We start from the raw sequence: 16577 nt of genomic DNA on the forward strand, positions 1-16577 counted from the left end.
GTAGTTAGCAGCTCAGCAGACAGTTTAAGTTTCACTTTCACTTTCACTCATTCTGCCCAGAGCCTGCAGGAGTCATGGGAGGGGTGTGTGGGGTGGGGGTGGGGAGGTGTGCTCTGTGATGAGGAAGCCCGGCTTAAAGACACGTTCCAGGGGCGTTTCTGGTCCCCACCTGTCGTTTTGCTCCTCAGCATGGCTTCCTAAAAACGCTGCAGGATTTCTCAAACATGCATGAGTGAGTCAGAACAAGGCTTTGGGCATGTTTTTTATGAGAGAATAACATTATAACATGAAATAAAACTCAAAAAAGTTGATTTTACATGGTATTGCCCCTTTAAGTGAGTTAAAAAGACTCATTTAGGTACCTGGAAACTCATCTGTCCTGCAAGGAACAGGCATTTCTGCTAGACTTTAAAAAAAGCCTTGTCTGTAATAAGAATAGACGAAAGATTTGTGTCCACTTCTGTTTCTGCTTAGCGCTCAGTTTTAGTTTCCAGGCGGCGGCACTTCCCTGCTGTAGATCAAAAGCTGTGCGCAGGTCCACCCAAGGAAGGAGGATTACACACAGCTGCTCTCTGATGACATTTGCTTCACCTTCTGTCACTTTGATGCCAATCCTGCTGAATAGGACTGGGATGATAACGTGCCATAGCAGCTTCTGATTCATTTGAATTAAAAAAAAAAAGATGTAATCCACTTTCAGTGACTCAAATAAACACGTTTATCCAACTGGGGCTGATACAGGGTTAGATCCTGTTTTCTGAACGGGTGAATAGGCTGCCAGAGCGAGGCAGGACATCTCAGGGAGGCAAACTGAAACGAACAACTTCAGCCACGGGGGTAAACACTGCTGCGACTGGACGAGATGCTCTGTGAGTGAATGTGTAGTCAAAAAAATCCATGAAACAGTCATTTATTACTGTAAAAAGCCTCATCCCTGCCTCTCTTCTAATTAAATTTAAAAAAGGAAACGTTCTCCAGGCTCATTACTGGGATTATTTGTACTGGTCGATCAGGGTTAGCACAGACTGAAGCTGTTTTATTTTGGAGGAGAGTTCTGCAAATGAGGTCCAAAAGCTTTGAGGGTTTACAAACAAAACCAACAACCAGCTCATTTAGGAAAATGGCCAAAGCAGTCCATTAGGAGCARAGATAATTGGCACAAAGATGTAAACAAACACGGAAGACCCCCGTTTCACTACAACACGAGCCATTTAAGACCTCAAAACAAGCTAAATAGATAATTTATGGTTTTTTTACTGCCATTAATATCAAAATATTTAATGCTTTCAATGTTATTTTTCAACCAACACACTGGTGAGGAGAGGTGACAGCCTTGCAAAGACAAACAGAAAGAATAAGAGCAGACGCCTCTAAATATTTGATTCCAGAAAGCATCTGAAAAATCATGGTGCAGAAATGCAACCTCGTCTTTTAGTTATTTTATTTTATTTCTGCCTGAGGACCGTGCAGTTCAGGAATGATGAGGACATCCTGGCAGTAGATCATAGTGTGGCCGCTACAAAAAAAAGGCAAACAAACAAAGCTGCTAAACGCTTTGCTGCAGAAAATATTGGATAATCCTGTTCTTCTGTATTTCCTATCGTAAATAACATGAGCTGCATTCATCGAACATTTATTGTCATAATCTGATATAATCTCCAACATCCAAGAAAGAAAGGCAATTCTGTTTAAACATCATCAGCTTTAAAAGCTTTTTTTAAACCTGATTAAATCTCCCCATTGAGTGTAATTCAAATAATTTGCTGACTTGATGCGTTACCGCAGAAGAGCAATGCACACATTTTTGTAGCTTTTTTACATTGAATCTGCTGAACGCAGCTAAGTAAAAGTCACTCCCAAACGTGGAACTTTACTTTCCTGAGTGCAGGTTTCTCTCACTCGGCTTTATTGTCCTCTTATGTGTTGTAAATTATTTAATGCGTGACCTATATTTTGTCTGAGAGGAGTTATTAGCACAGARCAGTGACACTGCAGAGCTGCGTTTTGTTCCTAAAATAAAAAAAAAAGTGATGCTGCTGCAGAGTTTGGTCCCACCCACAGAGACAGTTTAGCTTCTGTCATAAATAATTAAAAGYTTAATACAAAAACAAACTATTTTTAGTCAAATGTGGCAAATTTAGAGATGTGTTACTGTGAGAACAGTAACATTATGTACTAAAAGAGAATGAACGTAAAAGCAGGGTTTGCAGAATTGAAGTCAGGATTCAAACAAAATAAATCATCTTTCAGACCCAGTTAGACCCAAAAGGCTCAGTGTGGCGAGGATTCAAAACTTATTTGGTGACACAGGCATGAGTTCCATCACACTAAAAGATTTTTCCAATTTGCCACAATCCAAGAAGTCAATTGTGGAGAGTGGGTTGTATTTTGTGAGATGAAGCACCTGTTTTAGCTCATTCTAGTGATCTGATTATTCCAAATGGATGTAAATTTAAAAGGTCTTAAATGGCTCTTAAGATAGATGTCTCAGCATGCTCAGTCTCGTTAAAGACTTTTTTTTTAATTTAATTGAGTTTAACTCTGATGCTCTTTCCATCTGTAAAATAAGGTTTGGAAATGCTACTTTAAGCTTTGAGATTTTCTCCCTGTTTCTGACTTTGGATTTAGAGATGTTCCTCATAAATCATCAAGTCAGTGAATCGAGACTAAATGCACCGAAACCGCTCAAATTAAAGGATTCATTCTGTTTGAAAATCAAATAATAAAAACATGTTTTTTTTCTAAAGTGACTCTTACAAGTCTGAGCCAAACTCAATCCAGTTAAATAAATAATACGAATAAGAGCTTGAAACAAATACAATCTGATAGTAGAGTAGTGCTGGGCGGTATACCGTTTTGTACCAAAAACCRGTTTTTATTTTTGTTATGATATGACTTTTCTGAATACYGGTGTAAATAGCCTGAACACGTGCGGAACRTTTCGTCGCGGCCGCCTGTGAACTGTTTCCCTGGGGACACGTTTCCTTGCAGCACCGCTAAGCGCATTAGCATGCTAACGTTATTGTTGGAACAACTGGCGGCGGGTGGTGTGTTTCAGCCGCTTTTATGGTCTGACGTTAAAAAAAACACATCCTGTTTTCACCATCGCTGAATGTAGTAAACAACTCTTCAGTGTCGTGCATGGTTAGATTTAATGTGCTACGTTATAACGGAGACATTATGGCATGGAAACTCTAGCGTGCTTCTATTGTGAAAAGTCAGGGGGGAAGTAGTTTCTTAGCGTAGCGAAGTTGACTGGTGTGCAAGGTGAGTTGTCGTTTTAAATTTTATTAACGCGCAACGATAGACCAGASAAKGATTTTTTTTCCTCAACCCTTCACGACTAGACCTAAATGCATGATTACTGTCTACAAAAAGGCAAAGAAGAAAAGACGTACAAGGAGGGAAACAATGATACAGAGGTACAGTAAAAGAAAAAAAGTCAGTAAGCATGTACATTTTATTATCAGCTGAGCTGTGAGGAAAAAAATACCGTCAAATACCGTGAAACCGGTGTAATTGTTGAAAATACCGTGATATAAAATTTGGGTCATACCGCCCAGCTCTATAATAGAGTTCAACTTTTAAGACAAACTGTTCCATTGTATTTAATGCTTCACAAACAAAGAGATGCATGGATAAAACTAAACTGTGCAGTGTTGTATAAAAGGTTTACTTAGCACAAAACTTATGGAAATTTAAATTTAGTAGATTATTTCTTTGTTGTATCATTGCTTTGTGGTAATATATTTTATTTTGTGGGAAAGCCTGTTGAGTTCCTTTTTAAATGGTGCCACATTTGTAAGGATCACGCATTTGTGGGATGAGCAGTAGAGCTGAGGATGTGGGTTGCACACAGGAAAAATTTGCCAGATCTTCTCTGCTGTAGCCAAACACCTTATTTTGCTGTTACTTGTTTTGAGCTTCTGTTACCCCCTGATGCCCAGTTTAAGATTTATTACTAAGAAGAAGTGTTACAACAAAATAACAAAACAACAAAAATTTCCATTTGTGCAAAATTTAGTTTYTAACCTAAGGGAGATAAATCATCAGAAATTTAACACTTAATCACGACGTGATGCTGAAAATCTGCAGTCTGGAGTGGAATTGGGCAAAATCATGTGCAAATAATCGTCCCAGTTAATATTTGCCAATGTGCGACACAGGTGGGCTTCAACTCACAGCTTACTATTTTACCCTGTTAAAATAAGTTAGTTTGAGCGATGATTTGCAAGTAGCTACATTTTTAGAACACAGCGTAACTGATTTATAGTTTTAAAAAAAGCAAGTGTAATTGTCATCTATTAATTGTCAAATTAATTATCACAGTTTTGCCAATGTTGTCCATTTGCCTAAAGATGTGTAGGATTGATTAATCGGCTGACTAACTTTTGACTAATTTATAGAACAAAAGGTACAGTGGGGAGATCAAGTATTTGATACACTGTTGATTTTTCAGGTTTTCCCACTTGCAAAGCTTGTAGAATACTAATTTTTATCATAGGTAGTCTTCAACTGTGAGTGATGGAATCTAAAACAAAAATCCAGAAAAATACAATGTATGATTTTTAAATAATTAATTTCCATTTTATTGTGTGAAATAAGTGTTTGATCATCTATCAACCAGTAAGAATTTTGGCTCTCACAGACATGTTAGTTCTTCTTTAAGAAGCCCTCCTGTTCTCCACTCATTACCTGTATTAACTGCACCTGTTTGAACTCGTTACCTGTATAAAAGACACCTGTTCACACACTCAATCAATCAGACTCCAGCATCTCCACAATGCCCAAGACCAGAGAGCTGTGTAAGGACATCAGGGATAAAATTGTAGACSTGCACAAGGCTGGGATGGGCTACAGGACAATAGGCAAGCAGCTTGGTGAGAAGGCAACAACAGTTGGTGCAATTATTAGAAAATGGAAGAAATACAAAATAACGGAAAATCTCCCTCGGTCTGGGGCGCCATGCAAGATCTCATCTCGTGGAGCATCATTGATCTTGAGGAAGGTGAGGAATGAGCCCAGAACTACACGGCAGGACCTGGTCAATGACCTGAATAGAGCTGGGACCACAGTCTCTAAGAAAACAATCAGTAACACTCTACGCCGTCAAGGATTAAAATCCTGCAGTGCACGCAAGGTGCCCTTCCTTAAGCCAAAGCATGTCAAAGCCCATCTGATTTTTCTGAGGAAACATCTTAAGGTCCTGGAGTGGCCTAGCCAGTCTCCAGACCTGAATCCAATATAAAATCTTTGGAGGGAGCTTAAAGTCCGTGTGGCCCAGCGACAGCCCCGAAACCTGAAGGCTCTGGAGGAGATCTGTATGGAGGAGTGGGCCAAAATCCCTGCTGCAGTGTGTGCAAACCTGGTCAAGAACTACAGGAAACGTCTGATCTCTGTAATTGCAAACAAAGGTTTCTGTACCAAATATTAAGTTTCATTTTTCTGGTGTATCAAATACTTATTTCACACAATAAAATGGAAATTATTTAAAAATCATACATTGTATTTTTCTGGATTTTTGTTTTAGATTCCATCACTCACAGTTGAAGAGTACCTATGATAAAAATTAGTATTCTACAAGCTTTGCAAGTGGGAAAACCTGAAAAATCAACAGTGTATCAAATACTTGTTCTCCCCACTGTAATTCAAAGAGCTATACAACAGGTAATAAACCTCTCCAGAACCCCGCTTGTCCTCGGAGGACACTATCCAGCATGTTTTATTTGCTTTCCTGCTCCTTAGCAGGTCTTAAAGTTCTGCAGAAGCCTGGGAATCACTTGTGTATTCAAATCAGGTGTGTTGAAGCAGGAAAAACATCTAAARCATGCAGGATGGTGGCCCCCGAGGAACACTGAACAATAGATATTAGACAAGAAAACACTCAACAGTAAGACTGCATTTTCCTATAATCTATTTTTTGTTTTGTTTTACATAAATACAGTGATGCTGTCAGGGATAAACACCCTGATCCACAGCACCACTACACCAGTCAGGACAAACCAGAAGAGGAAAACAGGAAAAAGACAAGGATTGAAAGGGAAGCAGGTCCCACAGCTTCTCTGCGTCAACCCCCCCATCCCCATACCTCTCATTGGATTCTGGGTCCATAAGATGCCTCCGATGAGGTGAGGAGACTGACCGAGCATCCCGACTTTAACKTCCCAGAACGAGCGCCTTTAATTAAAATGTAAATTGACAATCACGAGGAAGATGAGCACATGTCCACCTGCTGCCTTGATGACGGGTCTGTTGCATCAAAACACAATAACTCTGCCTATCATCTATAAACACACAAAATAAAATTTAAATAAATAACTTAGAGCTTCTTCTTCCTCCTGAGAACACTCGGTGCCAGGTAAACCAGAGGTGATTATGCAAAAAAAAAAAAAAAAAACCTGTTAACCAGCTTTCTCCAATCGCAGAGCTCCACAACAAAAACAGAGGCGTTCACGGGCTTTGTGGTGCGTTTATGTGCCCAGCCACGACGGAGAACGCCGGCGGTGTGTGTTAAATTAAAAGCGCTCCGTGTGTTTCTGCCGCCAACATCACCCAATCACGGCAGACCCGACAGACAAGTCCGCGTCTGACCGCCGGAGGAAGCCGTAAGAAAAATAAACCGAAAGCTGTCACCTCCGGGGCGAAGGAGCCTTACCTTCGACAGCCATGCCGCTACTCCTCGCGCTCGGGCATCACTTCCGAAGAGAGAAGGCGAAATAAAAACTCAACGTGTTCTCATTCCACCTTGTTCGGCGTGTTTTCATCACTTTGCTGCGGGCGAGTCGCGAGCGCACCGCAAAGCAGCCTGGGAAATGTAGTCCGGGAGCTTTCCGCACTGTTTTATTAARCGTTCCACAAAAACCTTGTTTCTAGCAAAACAACGGTCACAGATTATTAAAACGAACAGGGTTAAAAATAGATTAAACAACAAAACCACCGATTTACGTAATATTTCTCCAAATTGAGGCTGTTCATATAATAGTCAGTGGATAACCATTTCCCATAACCTAATTTAAAAGCTCTGAACTGTCACTTTACGTTGTAAAAGCGCATTCTTAAAGTCTTACAAACAAGGAAATCCAACTGGTTGGGCAACCACATGAATGGTTACATACATATCATTCCTCGGGACTCTCCCTCAAATGTGGYTTTTTTACTGTCACAGTTGACCCCCCACCAAAAAAAAAAATAACTGACCTTTTTATTTCAGTCTGTACACCCATTTAAGTGATTTTTTTGTTTGCTTTTTCATAATGGTGTTAATGAATACAGAAATTAGATTTTAAAATAGTCCACATTATTCCAGGTCATTTAGGGAAAGCCTTGGTTGCCACTTTTTTTAAAACACAGACGATCCAGGTGTTGCGTGATGGTTAATAAAAAGAGGTGTCACAACAAATCCTGTCTTTTTGAGACTCTTTGTCTCAGAGGAGCCCACTGGAAAGGCAGACTGGGACAAAGGGTGATAGRTGATGTGATAAAAAAAGATAATCTGTGTGACAGTATGAGGAAATCTCTCTGTTGCAGAACATTTCTCTTGTTCATCAGGGCTTCTTTTCTGGTTTAYCTCTTCATCGTTACACTGAGCACTGAGTGTGCGGTTGTGTTGTATTTTGGTGTCTGTCACAGGACGTTTGAGCAAGCAAATGGCATGTCAGCAGGAGTTCAATTATACCAAAGTTAGTAGTAAGAAATAAGACAAACATCAATAAGTATGTCATTGTGTCAGGATGACTTAAACCCACAGGAAATACAGAATCAACACAGAAGGATCAAGAGATTGACTTAAACTTTTACTATCAAAAGCAGAAGCTGGCGTGGCAGCAAACTTGAACGTTGACATAAGGAGGCATGACGAATCAGAAAGGGATTATGTGACGTGAGTTCAGCTCYAAACAAGGTGAGAGGAGCAGGATCTAAACCGGGCGCTCAAGGGCCGCAATCCTGCAGGTTTCATTTGTTCATTTAAAACATAACCTGTAAAGCGAGCAGGATAGTGGCTCTTGAGGATTGAACACCCCTGTAAACTGAGAAAGACTGATGACAGAGGGGRAAACACAAAAATCTCAAAATCATAAGTGAAATTACAAGCACAAAATTTTCATTCAAAAAGTACCTAATAAAGCAAAGAAACAACAGAAATATTTCTGAATAAAAAGTTTTAAAATGTATCARTTTATAGCTTTATAATAATAAGGTCTTTTTAACTTATTTTTTAGTAGTTCTAAKTAAACAAGTTAGTAATTTTATTCAAATTCATGGGTATAAAACTGATAAACCAAACCTGCTAATTTTGGTTCATTGATCACTTTGCTGATATCTGTGACTCACTGTATCAGTTTGTCCTYCAGGACATTGATGGTACTGAACAAACAAAATAAACTAAATATAAAATAGTCAAAAAAAAAGTCTCTTGCAGATATTTAATAATACACAACTTTTATCTTGTATAATGAGCTCTTTAATGGTAAATTCTGAGGAGAAGTGAAGAAACTGCAGGAGAARAAGAAAGGAATTTTTACTAAAACATAAAAAGAACTGTAACATCTTTGAGACGTGATGGATAAACCTGTGCAACCACCAAAAAGTGTTCAAACAGGTGCAGTTTTAAAAAAAATAAACAGCTGTAAAACCTGCCCTCCAGTGGCGGCCCCAGGTTTAACCTCGCCATCTGTCTGCTCAGATTCTTCAGCTTACAGGGATGGCTCAAAGCTGCAGCTCGTAGAACAGAAACAAGTTTATGTTTTCCACAAAGAAACCTAACATGATTAGGTTTTAAACGTAATTTTGCTTTCAGTTCAACTTTCTTGAACAAAGAGCAAAACTTCAAGTGTCACATCCTGTTATTGAAAGTTTTAGTTCAAACATTTTTAAAATTCAAGAAAGAGGAGACTCGTAGTTTCAAGTCAAAAATCACAGAAACTGAGATGCTTTTTACTCCAGTTTACAGATATTTTCACACAGAAAAGACAACAATAAAGTAGATTATTAATTAATATGATGCTTAATTTAGTCTGAAGTGATTTAAAAGAAACAAAGTCCATCCACGGTCAAATTAAAACAAACAAAAAAAGAGAAATAAAAAAAATATTCCTTCTTTTATCTTCATGAGTACTCCTCACTGCTGTGAGTGTCGAGGACGTCCCAGAAGGCCTGGAGTGAGGTCAGACCYGGGAGCGGCCCAGGTCTGTGACAATCACCAGAGACTGAATGTACTGAGCAGACTTTCCTGAGATCTGGATGATCCTTTCATTGTCAAAGAAATTAACAAACTAAAATACRCTTCTCTTTAATGCTTTTTAAAAGTGAGGGGTTCTGAGAAAGGGAATTAAAATTATCCTTAAAATCAGACATAAATTAAATTTTCAAGTATCGACTAAAAATAGCAGCAAACATGTAGACTTCCACCCTCTTCTGAAAATCACTGAGGTTATTACACATGTTCAAAATGAAAACATCTCAGACCACATCAGCAGATTTCTTCTTTTTGACCTGGCTGTAATGTTCACACCATCAGAGTAATAATCACTCCATCGTCCTGGCCTTGCCACAGCATCTCCCCTTCAAACGCTACCTTTCCRTGTTTCCTGGCTCTCATCAGAATCCCCACCACCTTATCAGAGATTCGAACGTATCTGTCGAAAAGCTCTCCAAAYGTAATACGGGTCTTTCCGTCAGGGTCCGGGTCCGCCATTGTCCTGATCACGTAGCACATGTCGTCTATCTCACGATGGATGTGTTGCTCAGCTCGTCTGGCCCGCTCGGCCGTCTTGGACCCCTCCTTGGGGCGTCCATACCCCTCCTGGCCTTTCTGGAGGCGCAGGGACATGGAGTAGTCGTAATCAAAGTATTCGCTGAAGGGGTTCAGTTTCTGGTTAACTGTGTGCTCCACGGCCCAGTTCTGCCAGCGGCTCTTCAGGTTTCCCACGGCGCTGTGTTTCTTGGAGAGGGCGTTGATCTTGTTGGCATCCTCAGCTTCTTTTTTGTATCTAAGAAGCAAATCAGTTTAAAATACGGATTGTTCCACATAATGAAGAAACAAACATGTCCTAAATGGAAATTTTAGGGCTTCTTCCGTGAACATTTGGGACATTTTTTGTTCAGGAAAGCTCCTCTAAACAGTTAAATCTCATTTAGCAGTTAATATGTAATGATATTCTTTCATGATCCTGGTATTCCTAGATCYTACTGCAGCTTTTCATACTGTTGACCATAGTATCCTTTTATCACGGTTAGAACACTGGGTTGGGATTACAGCAGCAACATTGGATTGATTTCATTCCTACTTAAGTGACAGAAGTTTTAACGTTGGAAATTTTTTTCCACTTTAGCGCCTCTTACCTATGGGGTTCCACAGGGCTTGATTCTCGGACCACTTCTGTTCTCATTGTACCTGCTTCCTCTGGGGTCTGTTCTGAGGAAACAAGGTCTGTCCTTTCATTATGTCGATCAATGCCAGCTTTGCCTGCTCTTAAAACCTAGTAATAGTTCATGATCCATCCACTCTTTATTAAATCATCTGATGACGTTAAGGATCAAACRGCTGCAATTTTTTACAGCTTTAACAATAAGTCCAGTAAGCAGTCTGTTATGAATCTGGGGATGATTTTAGACTGATTTTAAGTTTAATAAGCACATTAACTCTGTTTTGCATGTTTCACCAGCTTTATCCTCCCTTCACTGGCTCCCTGACAACATGGCCTTTCACCTTCTTATCTCTCTGACCTACTTCGACCTCATGTTCCTTCTCGGGCCCTGTGATCTTTTGACCAGCTGCTTTTGGTCAACCCAAAAACCAGACTGAAGCTCAGAGATCCGACTTTTTCACCAATCTGCCCTCCAGCATTAGACAGACCTCATCACTTCCTGTTTTATTGTTCAGCTCTTTAGTAACAACCTGTTGTTTTTAAAATGTGCCTTTATAAACAAATTTGACTTAAATAATACTCACAATGAGACTTGAGGTCTTTTTATCCTCACTGACTCCTCCTCAGGGTCATCTTCCTCCTCTGCTTTTGAAATGTCCGGTTTCGGAACCTCCTCTTTGTCTAATCTCATCTTTTCTTCCCCTCTTTCTGTCCCAACTTCTCCTCCCTCTTTAACGAGCTTTTTCTCCTTCTCCACCTGCTTCCAGCTTTTGGTCAAAGAGGACACCATGTTGGAGCACTTCCTGCGGCGCGTGGGGGAGCTCTTCTTCTTCAGCAGCCTGTCGATCTCCTCGCCCGAAGGCAGAGAGTCCTTCTTGATCTTCTCGGTCAGGAGGCCGATCCCGGCACTTTTCTCCTGAGCGCTGCTGGTCACCGACTTCACCACCTGCTTTGTTTTGATGCGAGATGATGGCTGAGGATCTTGTGAAGTCCCAACCTCCTTACTGCTGGATGCTCCCTGAGATGTTGGGGTCTCTGCGTTGCTTTCAGTAGCCGGTTGAGTTGGAGCAGAAGGGGGCTTTTTAGGGGCCCATTTCTTTCTTGGCTCCTCTTTTTCTCCTCCGAGTGAGTCAGGAGCCCAGCCGGTGGGCTCGCTGGCCTGTTTCGACTCGTTCTCCGTCACCCACTGCTGCCAGCTGCTCGTCAGGCTGCAGACCATGCTCACAGCACGGAGCTTCYTCATGTTCCTGCTGCTGGATGGTTTCCTTTCTGAGGCTTTCCCTGACATAATGATATCTCAGATAAACCTAAATGGATCCTGCAAATAAAAACTTCTGTTTTGCTCCTGTTGTCGTTTTTTGAATTCCTCGTTTGCTTTCTAACCTGACACTTACAGCTGCAGCTCGGACATAACGAGCAGAAACCCTAACGTGACAGTGGAAAGTATTCGAGTCATCCTGGGCTGTGGAGCCGATCGTCTTTCCCTGACACTGATGACCCGACACGCTCATGTTTCATCACAGATTTGCAGAGGTTGTAATTAGCTGTGAACGGAGCAGSAGACCAACAGAAGCTGAGCTGAATGAACACAAACAAGGACCTTTGAAAACATGTTAGAAATGACCTCTAAGTTCTTTTCACTTTGCTTCCAAGGAGCCAAGTTTTCTTGTAATCTTTTAAAGTGGTTTTGATCAATAGTTCTTTGAGCGTTCGGACTTTGTTTTGCACCGGATCATTACTGTGCAGTGTGAGCTTAAAAACAAGAAGAAAYACCAAGCTTTAAAGACTTACTCCAGCAGATAAACAGTCTCTGAAAGTTGTGCATTTCATAAAAATAAAAATGATTCAACAAAAAGTGAAGCATTAATCATCGGCTGTGTGACTTTTCAGTTTATAGCTCCTTGAGAATCATTTTTAGTGCTTTTTCTTTGTTATTTTTTATATTTTCAGCTACACAGATTGAACAAATGGTCTTTGCAACAGGTTGCTGTTTACAAAAAATCTAAAATCTAATTTCAGACAGTGGTTCATCTGTTGAGTTTAGAAGCCCTTTTTATTCTGAATTATTTAAACAAATCAATTAATTAGTTAAACAAATCAACAGAACAGGTACAAAAAGTAACAAATCTGAAAAGTCCAAAGGAAAGCCTTTCAATTATTTGGTCTAGGAGAATAATTCTTGCTTTTGGTCAAAGGCAAAACCATGTTGGAGTCAAGAGGTCCTGGGCTTCAAATCCTGGACAAGTCACCAGTTTGCTATGACCTGGTTCAAAGACTATAACAAATAACTTTTTCTATTTTCAGCTGAACCAACATTTAACCTAAAAAGGAGAGTGAGAAAGCTTCTGCTCATAAATAAACTCTAMGGGAGACTCTGACCAACCATCTCCCATCAGCTCCCAACACATWTGATCCCAGGAAGGGCCTGGGGTCGGAACAATAACATAAAAAATAGTTTTGCTTCTTGGATGCAAAGTAATCAAGGAATGACTCAAATATTTTTGTGCAATGCTGTCTATAAATATAAACATGACAAAACTCCATTTTAGATGACCAAGATAAAAAAAAAATTACACTTTTCCTTATGCTGAGACATTCAAAGCCTTAAAACAAAAAAAAAAGAGGCTTATGTGTTTTAAAAGAAGAACATAAACCACCATTTTAAGTTGTTTTTTTTTTTTTTTTTGTGAAATGATAAGTGAGACTTAAACTATGACCAACATTAAAAAAGTTCCTCACAAAGACTAAATAGTTAGGTTTGTATACTGGCTTCTTTCTTCTGCTTAATCCTCAAATTCTCTCATTTTAATCTAAAAAATCTGAAATGGTATTAAACAACTCATTTCATAAATAAAGTTAAACTTAGTTTCAGCCACAAAAACTACCCTAAAAGGCTAGAAAAAGTCTTCCAGAGTGTTTTAGTTTTTAATGCTGGTTCTTTTARTTAAATCTGGAAATAAGACAAAAACGGATACGAACAACAAAATAATGTGAATTTATCTTTTAAAGAACTAAAATTTCAGAATGAGAGCGCAGATCTGATTCATGATAAAGATAATTATATAATTATTACATGTGTGTTTGTCTCGGCAGTGTTTACAGACAGCAGGTTTATAAATAGAAGCTGGTTCTGGATGCAGCTGCTGGGAGTCTGTCACACGCAGGAAGTGACTGAAGGGTTTGAAACAGGAAGTCTCGACTCTTCCTCGACGGATAGTTTGACCTGATCTGATCTGACAGGAGGAAGGAGGCTCCTCCACCTGGACAAACAGGTTTTTAAGGTTTTAGGTCTGAAATTAACATAATGAGGCACTGAGTGTGACTGGAAAATGCAAAGAAAACATGGATGAAAGATTCTTTTCTGTGATGAATGTTGAGGATGTTTCCTTGTTATTATAACACAAAGAGAGTAAATGAATCTGATCTGCCTGTAGTTCCAGAGAGAGCATTCCTCAATAACATGACAATATGTCCGGTGTTATGTGACACTATTAATACACAGATTTTTTTAAGAGAGGGACTTTCCAAAGTGCGGTTCAGTGGAAACATTAACAGTTAATATCTTACCTGTTGTAAATAGCTCTTTGAATGTTCTCTATTTTAAAAGAAGACCAAACTGAAAGCTAAAGGCAAAATRAAGAGTGCAAACACTGATTTTAAAAACTTTTATCAATTATGCGTTATTTAGTTAAAAATTCTTTATGTAATAATTATTTATTAGGGCTGTTACGATACAGAAAATTCACGATTTGGTTTGGTTCGATACTTTAGTCTCACGGTTCGATATTTTTTCGATATAAAAAGAGAAATTTCCATGCCCCTTTTAACTTGTAATCCATTTAAATTAATTATGAACATTTGTTTAACCTCAGAAGTCCAGTTTTTAAATTAAATGTTGCTGAAACACTGGAACACTGGACCAGCTCTACACCCTCAACAGGGTCCTGGAGGGTACATGGGAGTTAGCCCAACCGGTCTACATGTGTTTTGTGGATTTGGAGAAGGCGTTCGACCGTGTCCCAAGGGGGGCCCTGTGGGGGGTTCTCCGGGAGTATGGGGTACCGGGCCCTTTGATACTGGCTGTCAGGTCCTTGTACGACCAGTGTCAGAGTCTGGTTCGCATTGCCGGCAGTAAGTCGGGCTCGTTCCCGGTGAGAGTTGGACTCCGCCAAGGCTGCCTTTTGTCACCGATTCTGTTCATTACTTTCATGGACAGAATTTCTAGGCGCAGCCGAGGTGTTGAGGGGATCCGTTTTGGTGGCCTTAGGATCGCATCTCTGCTTTTTGCGGATGATGTGGTCCTGTTGGCTTCATCGAAACGTGATCTGCAGCTCTCGATGGAGCGGTTCGCGACCAAGTGTGAAGCGGCCGGGATGAGGCTCAGTGCCTCCAAATCCGAGGCCATGGTCTTGAGCCGGAAAAGGGTAGAGTGCCTTCTCCGGATCAGCGGGGTCGCCCTGTCTCAAGTGGAGGAGTTTAAGTATCTGGGGATCTTGTTCACGAATGGGGGAAGAAGGGAGCGGGAGATCGACAGGCGGATTGGYGCAGCGTCTGCTGTAAAGCGGGCGCTGTACCGGTCCGTCGTGGTGAAGAGAGAGCCGAGTCAGAAAGCGAAGCTCTCGATTTACCAGTCGATCTACGTTCCTACCCTCATCTATGGTCATGACCGAAAGAACGAGGTCCCGGATACAAGCGGCCGAAATGGGTTTCCTCCGCAGGGTGGCTGGGCTCTCCCTTAGAGATAGGGTGAGAAGCTCGGTCATCCGGGAGGGACTCAGAGTAGGGCCGCTGCTCCTCCACATCGAGAGGAGCCAGTTGAGGTGGCTCGGGCAGGATGCCTCCTGGACGCCACCCCGGTGAGGTGTTCCGGGCACGTCCCACCGGGAGGAGGCCCCGAGGAAGACCCAGGACACGCTGGAGGGACTATGTCTTTCAGCTGGCCTGGGAACGCCTTGGAGTTCCCCCGGAGGAGCTGGAAGAAGTAGCTGGGGAGAGGGAGGTCTGGGCCTCCCTTCTGAAGCTGCTGCCCCCCGCGACCCGACCCCGGATAGGCGGAAGAAAATGGATGGATGGATGGGTTGCTGAAACAGCAAGTTTTTCAGAGGATCTGCGCTCAAAAATGCAGCCTAGGTGGAGTAGTCGAACACAGATCCACTGATCTTTTAACACAGAGCATCTTCAGAAGACTAGTTGATAAAGTAAATTTTAAAAACCTGTGTTGTTCGATACAAGTATTGAACCTAAAGCACTGTTCGATACGGTTTGATACGGGTACATGTATTGTTGCACCCCTATTTTTTATGTAATAGGTTTTATGTAACAGGACCAAGGTGACATAAGACACATTTTTCCTTTTTGAAATCTTCTGCATGAAATGGTTTTAATTACTGCTTGACATTAGGAACATTTTCAAATTCTGATGAGAAATACTCATTTTAAATTATGCCAGCGTTGGAAGACAAAAKTTTAAAGGAACGACACTGAAGCCAAAATAAATTTTGACAGTTTACTGGTCTGGAGAACTCAAAGACACAATCAGTCTGGAGAGGGTTATCAGTCACTTTCTAATCCATCGCTGACAGTAAGAACGGTGATTCACAGGTGAAAAACGTTCAGGACAGCTGCCAAACCCTCTCTGTTGTGGAAGTTCCAACATAATCTGCCTGAGGTTAAAAAAATGTTTTAAAATAAAACTACAGAATAACTTACTGATTGTTTGGAGGGTTTATCTCTTCTTAACAGTCATAAAAGCATTTATGAAGTCTGAAAAATGGTCTCTACTACATCTTTGGACAGATGTAGACGTTTGACCAAAATAAATAAAAAACACCCCTGAAAGGCCACATTGTAGTGGTGGAGGAATAATGGTTTGGGCTCATTTTGTTCTTGCAGGTCTTTACATTTATAGAACTAATCATAAAACACTCTAAATATAAAACTGTTTTAGTCATAAATGAGGTCATCTAACTGGGAACAAAAAAAATTAGAAAAGCTGAAAATTGAAATAAATTTATTAATAATGTGATTAATGATCAGATCTCAGTTTCACCATTTGTAAAAGCCTTTATAACTTATTGCTCCAAATTTCCACATTTTTTTCTTATTTTAACTATAAAAAGGTCATTAATTGCCTAGAGTAAATATTTTTTAATAATTTTAATTTTTAATATCTCAAAGTAATTTACAATTTACAACGACGGAGTATTATAC

The 16577-nt window shown here is 40.4% G+C and overlaps 2 protein-coding genes and 1 long non-coding RNA gene across 9 annotated transcripts in view; 1 reads left to right on the forward strand and 2 right to left on the reverse strand.

Annotated features, from left to right (window-relative positions):
- Positions 1-6790, reverse strand: part of samd12 (sterile alpha motif domain containing 12) — a 129124-nt gene extending 122334 nt beyond the window's left edge. For 2 of the 6 annotated variants that reach the window (XM_014022455.1, XM_014022458.1), the window contains exon 1: positions 6089-6636. In XM_014022455.1, coding sequence (XP_013877909.1) covers positions 6089-6149 — 61 coding nt within the window. In that variant the 5' untranslated portion in view covers positions 6150-6636. 6 annotated transcript variants of the gene reach the window in all.
- LOC106527534 (uncharacterized) lies at positions 5605-6397 on the forward strand. The gene is made up of 2 exons (XR_001311396.1): positions 5605-5667; positions 5945-6397. It is a non-coding gene; the product is annotated as an uncharacterized LOC106527534 (long non-coding RNA).
- Positions 6791-8913: 2123 nt separating the features above from the next.
- abrab (actin binding Rho activating protein b) lies at positions 8914-12775 on the reverse strand. Of its 2 annotated transcripts, XM_014022450.1 has the most exons (3): positions 11992-12775; positions 10952-11911; positions 8914-9989 (listed from the first exon to the last, which is right to left on the reverse strand). In XM_014022450.1, exons 2-3 carry the CDS (start codon positions 11653-11655, stop codon positions 9506-9508), a joined length of 1188 nt encoding a protein of 395 aa, XP_013877904.1. In that variant the 5' UTR covers positions 11656-11911; positions 11992-12775; the 3' UTR covers positions 8914-9505. The 2 variants fall into 2 exon arrangements, with proteins under 2 accessions (XP_013877904.1, XP_013877903.1); XM_014022449.1 differs by having other exon boundaries at positions 10952-12775.
- Positions 12776-16577: the final 3802 nt, after the last annotated feature.

Source organism: Austrofundulus limnaeus, unplaced genomic scaffold, assembly GCF_001266775.1.
Source record: "Austrofundulus limnaeus strain Quisiro unplaced genomic scaffold, Austrofundulus_limnaeus-1.0 Scaffold330, whole genome shotgun sequence".
NCBI classification, from domain to species: Eukaryota; Metazoa; Chordata; class Actinopteri; order Cyprinodontiformes; family Rivulidae; genus Austrofundulus; species Austrofundulus limnaeus.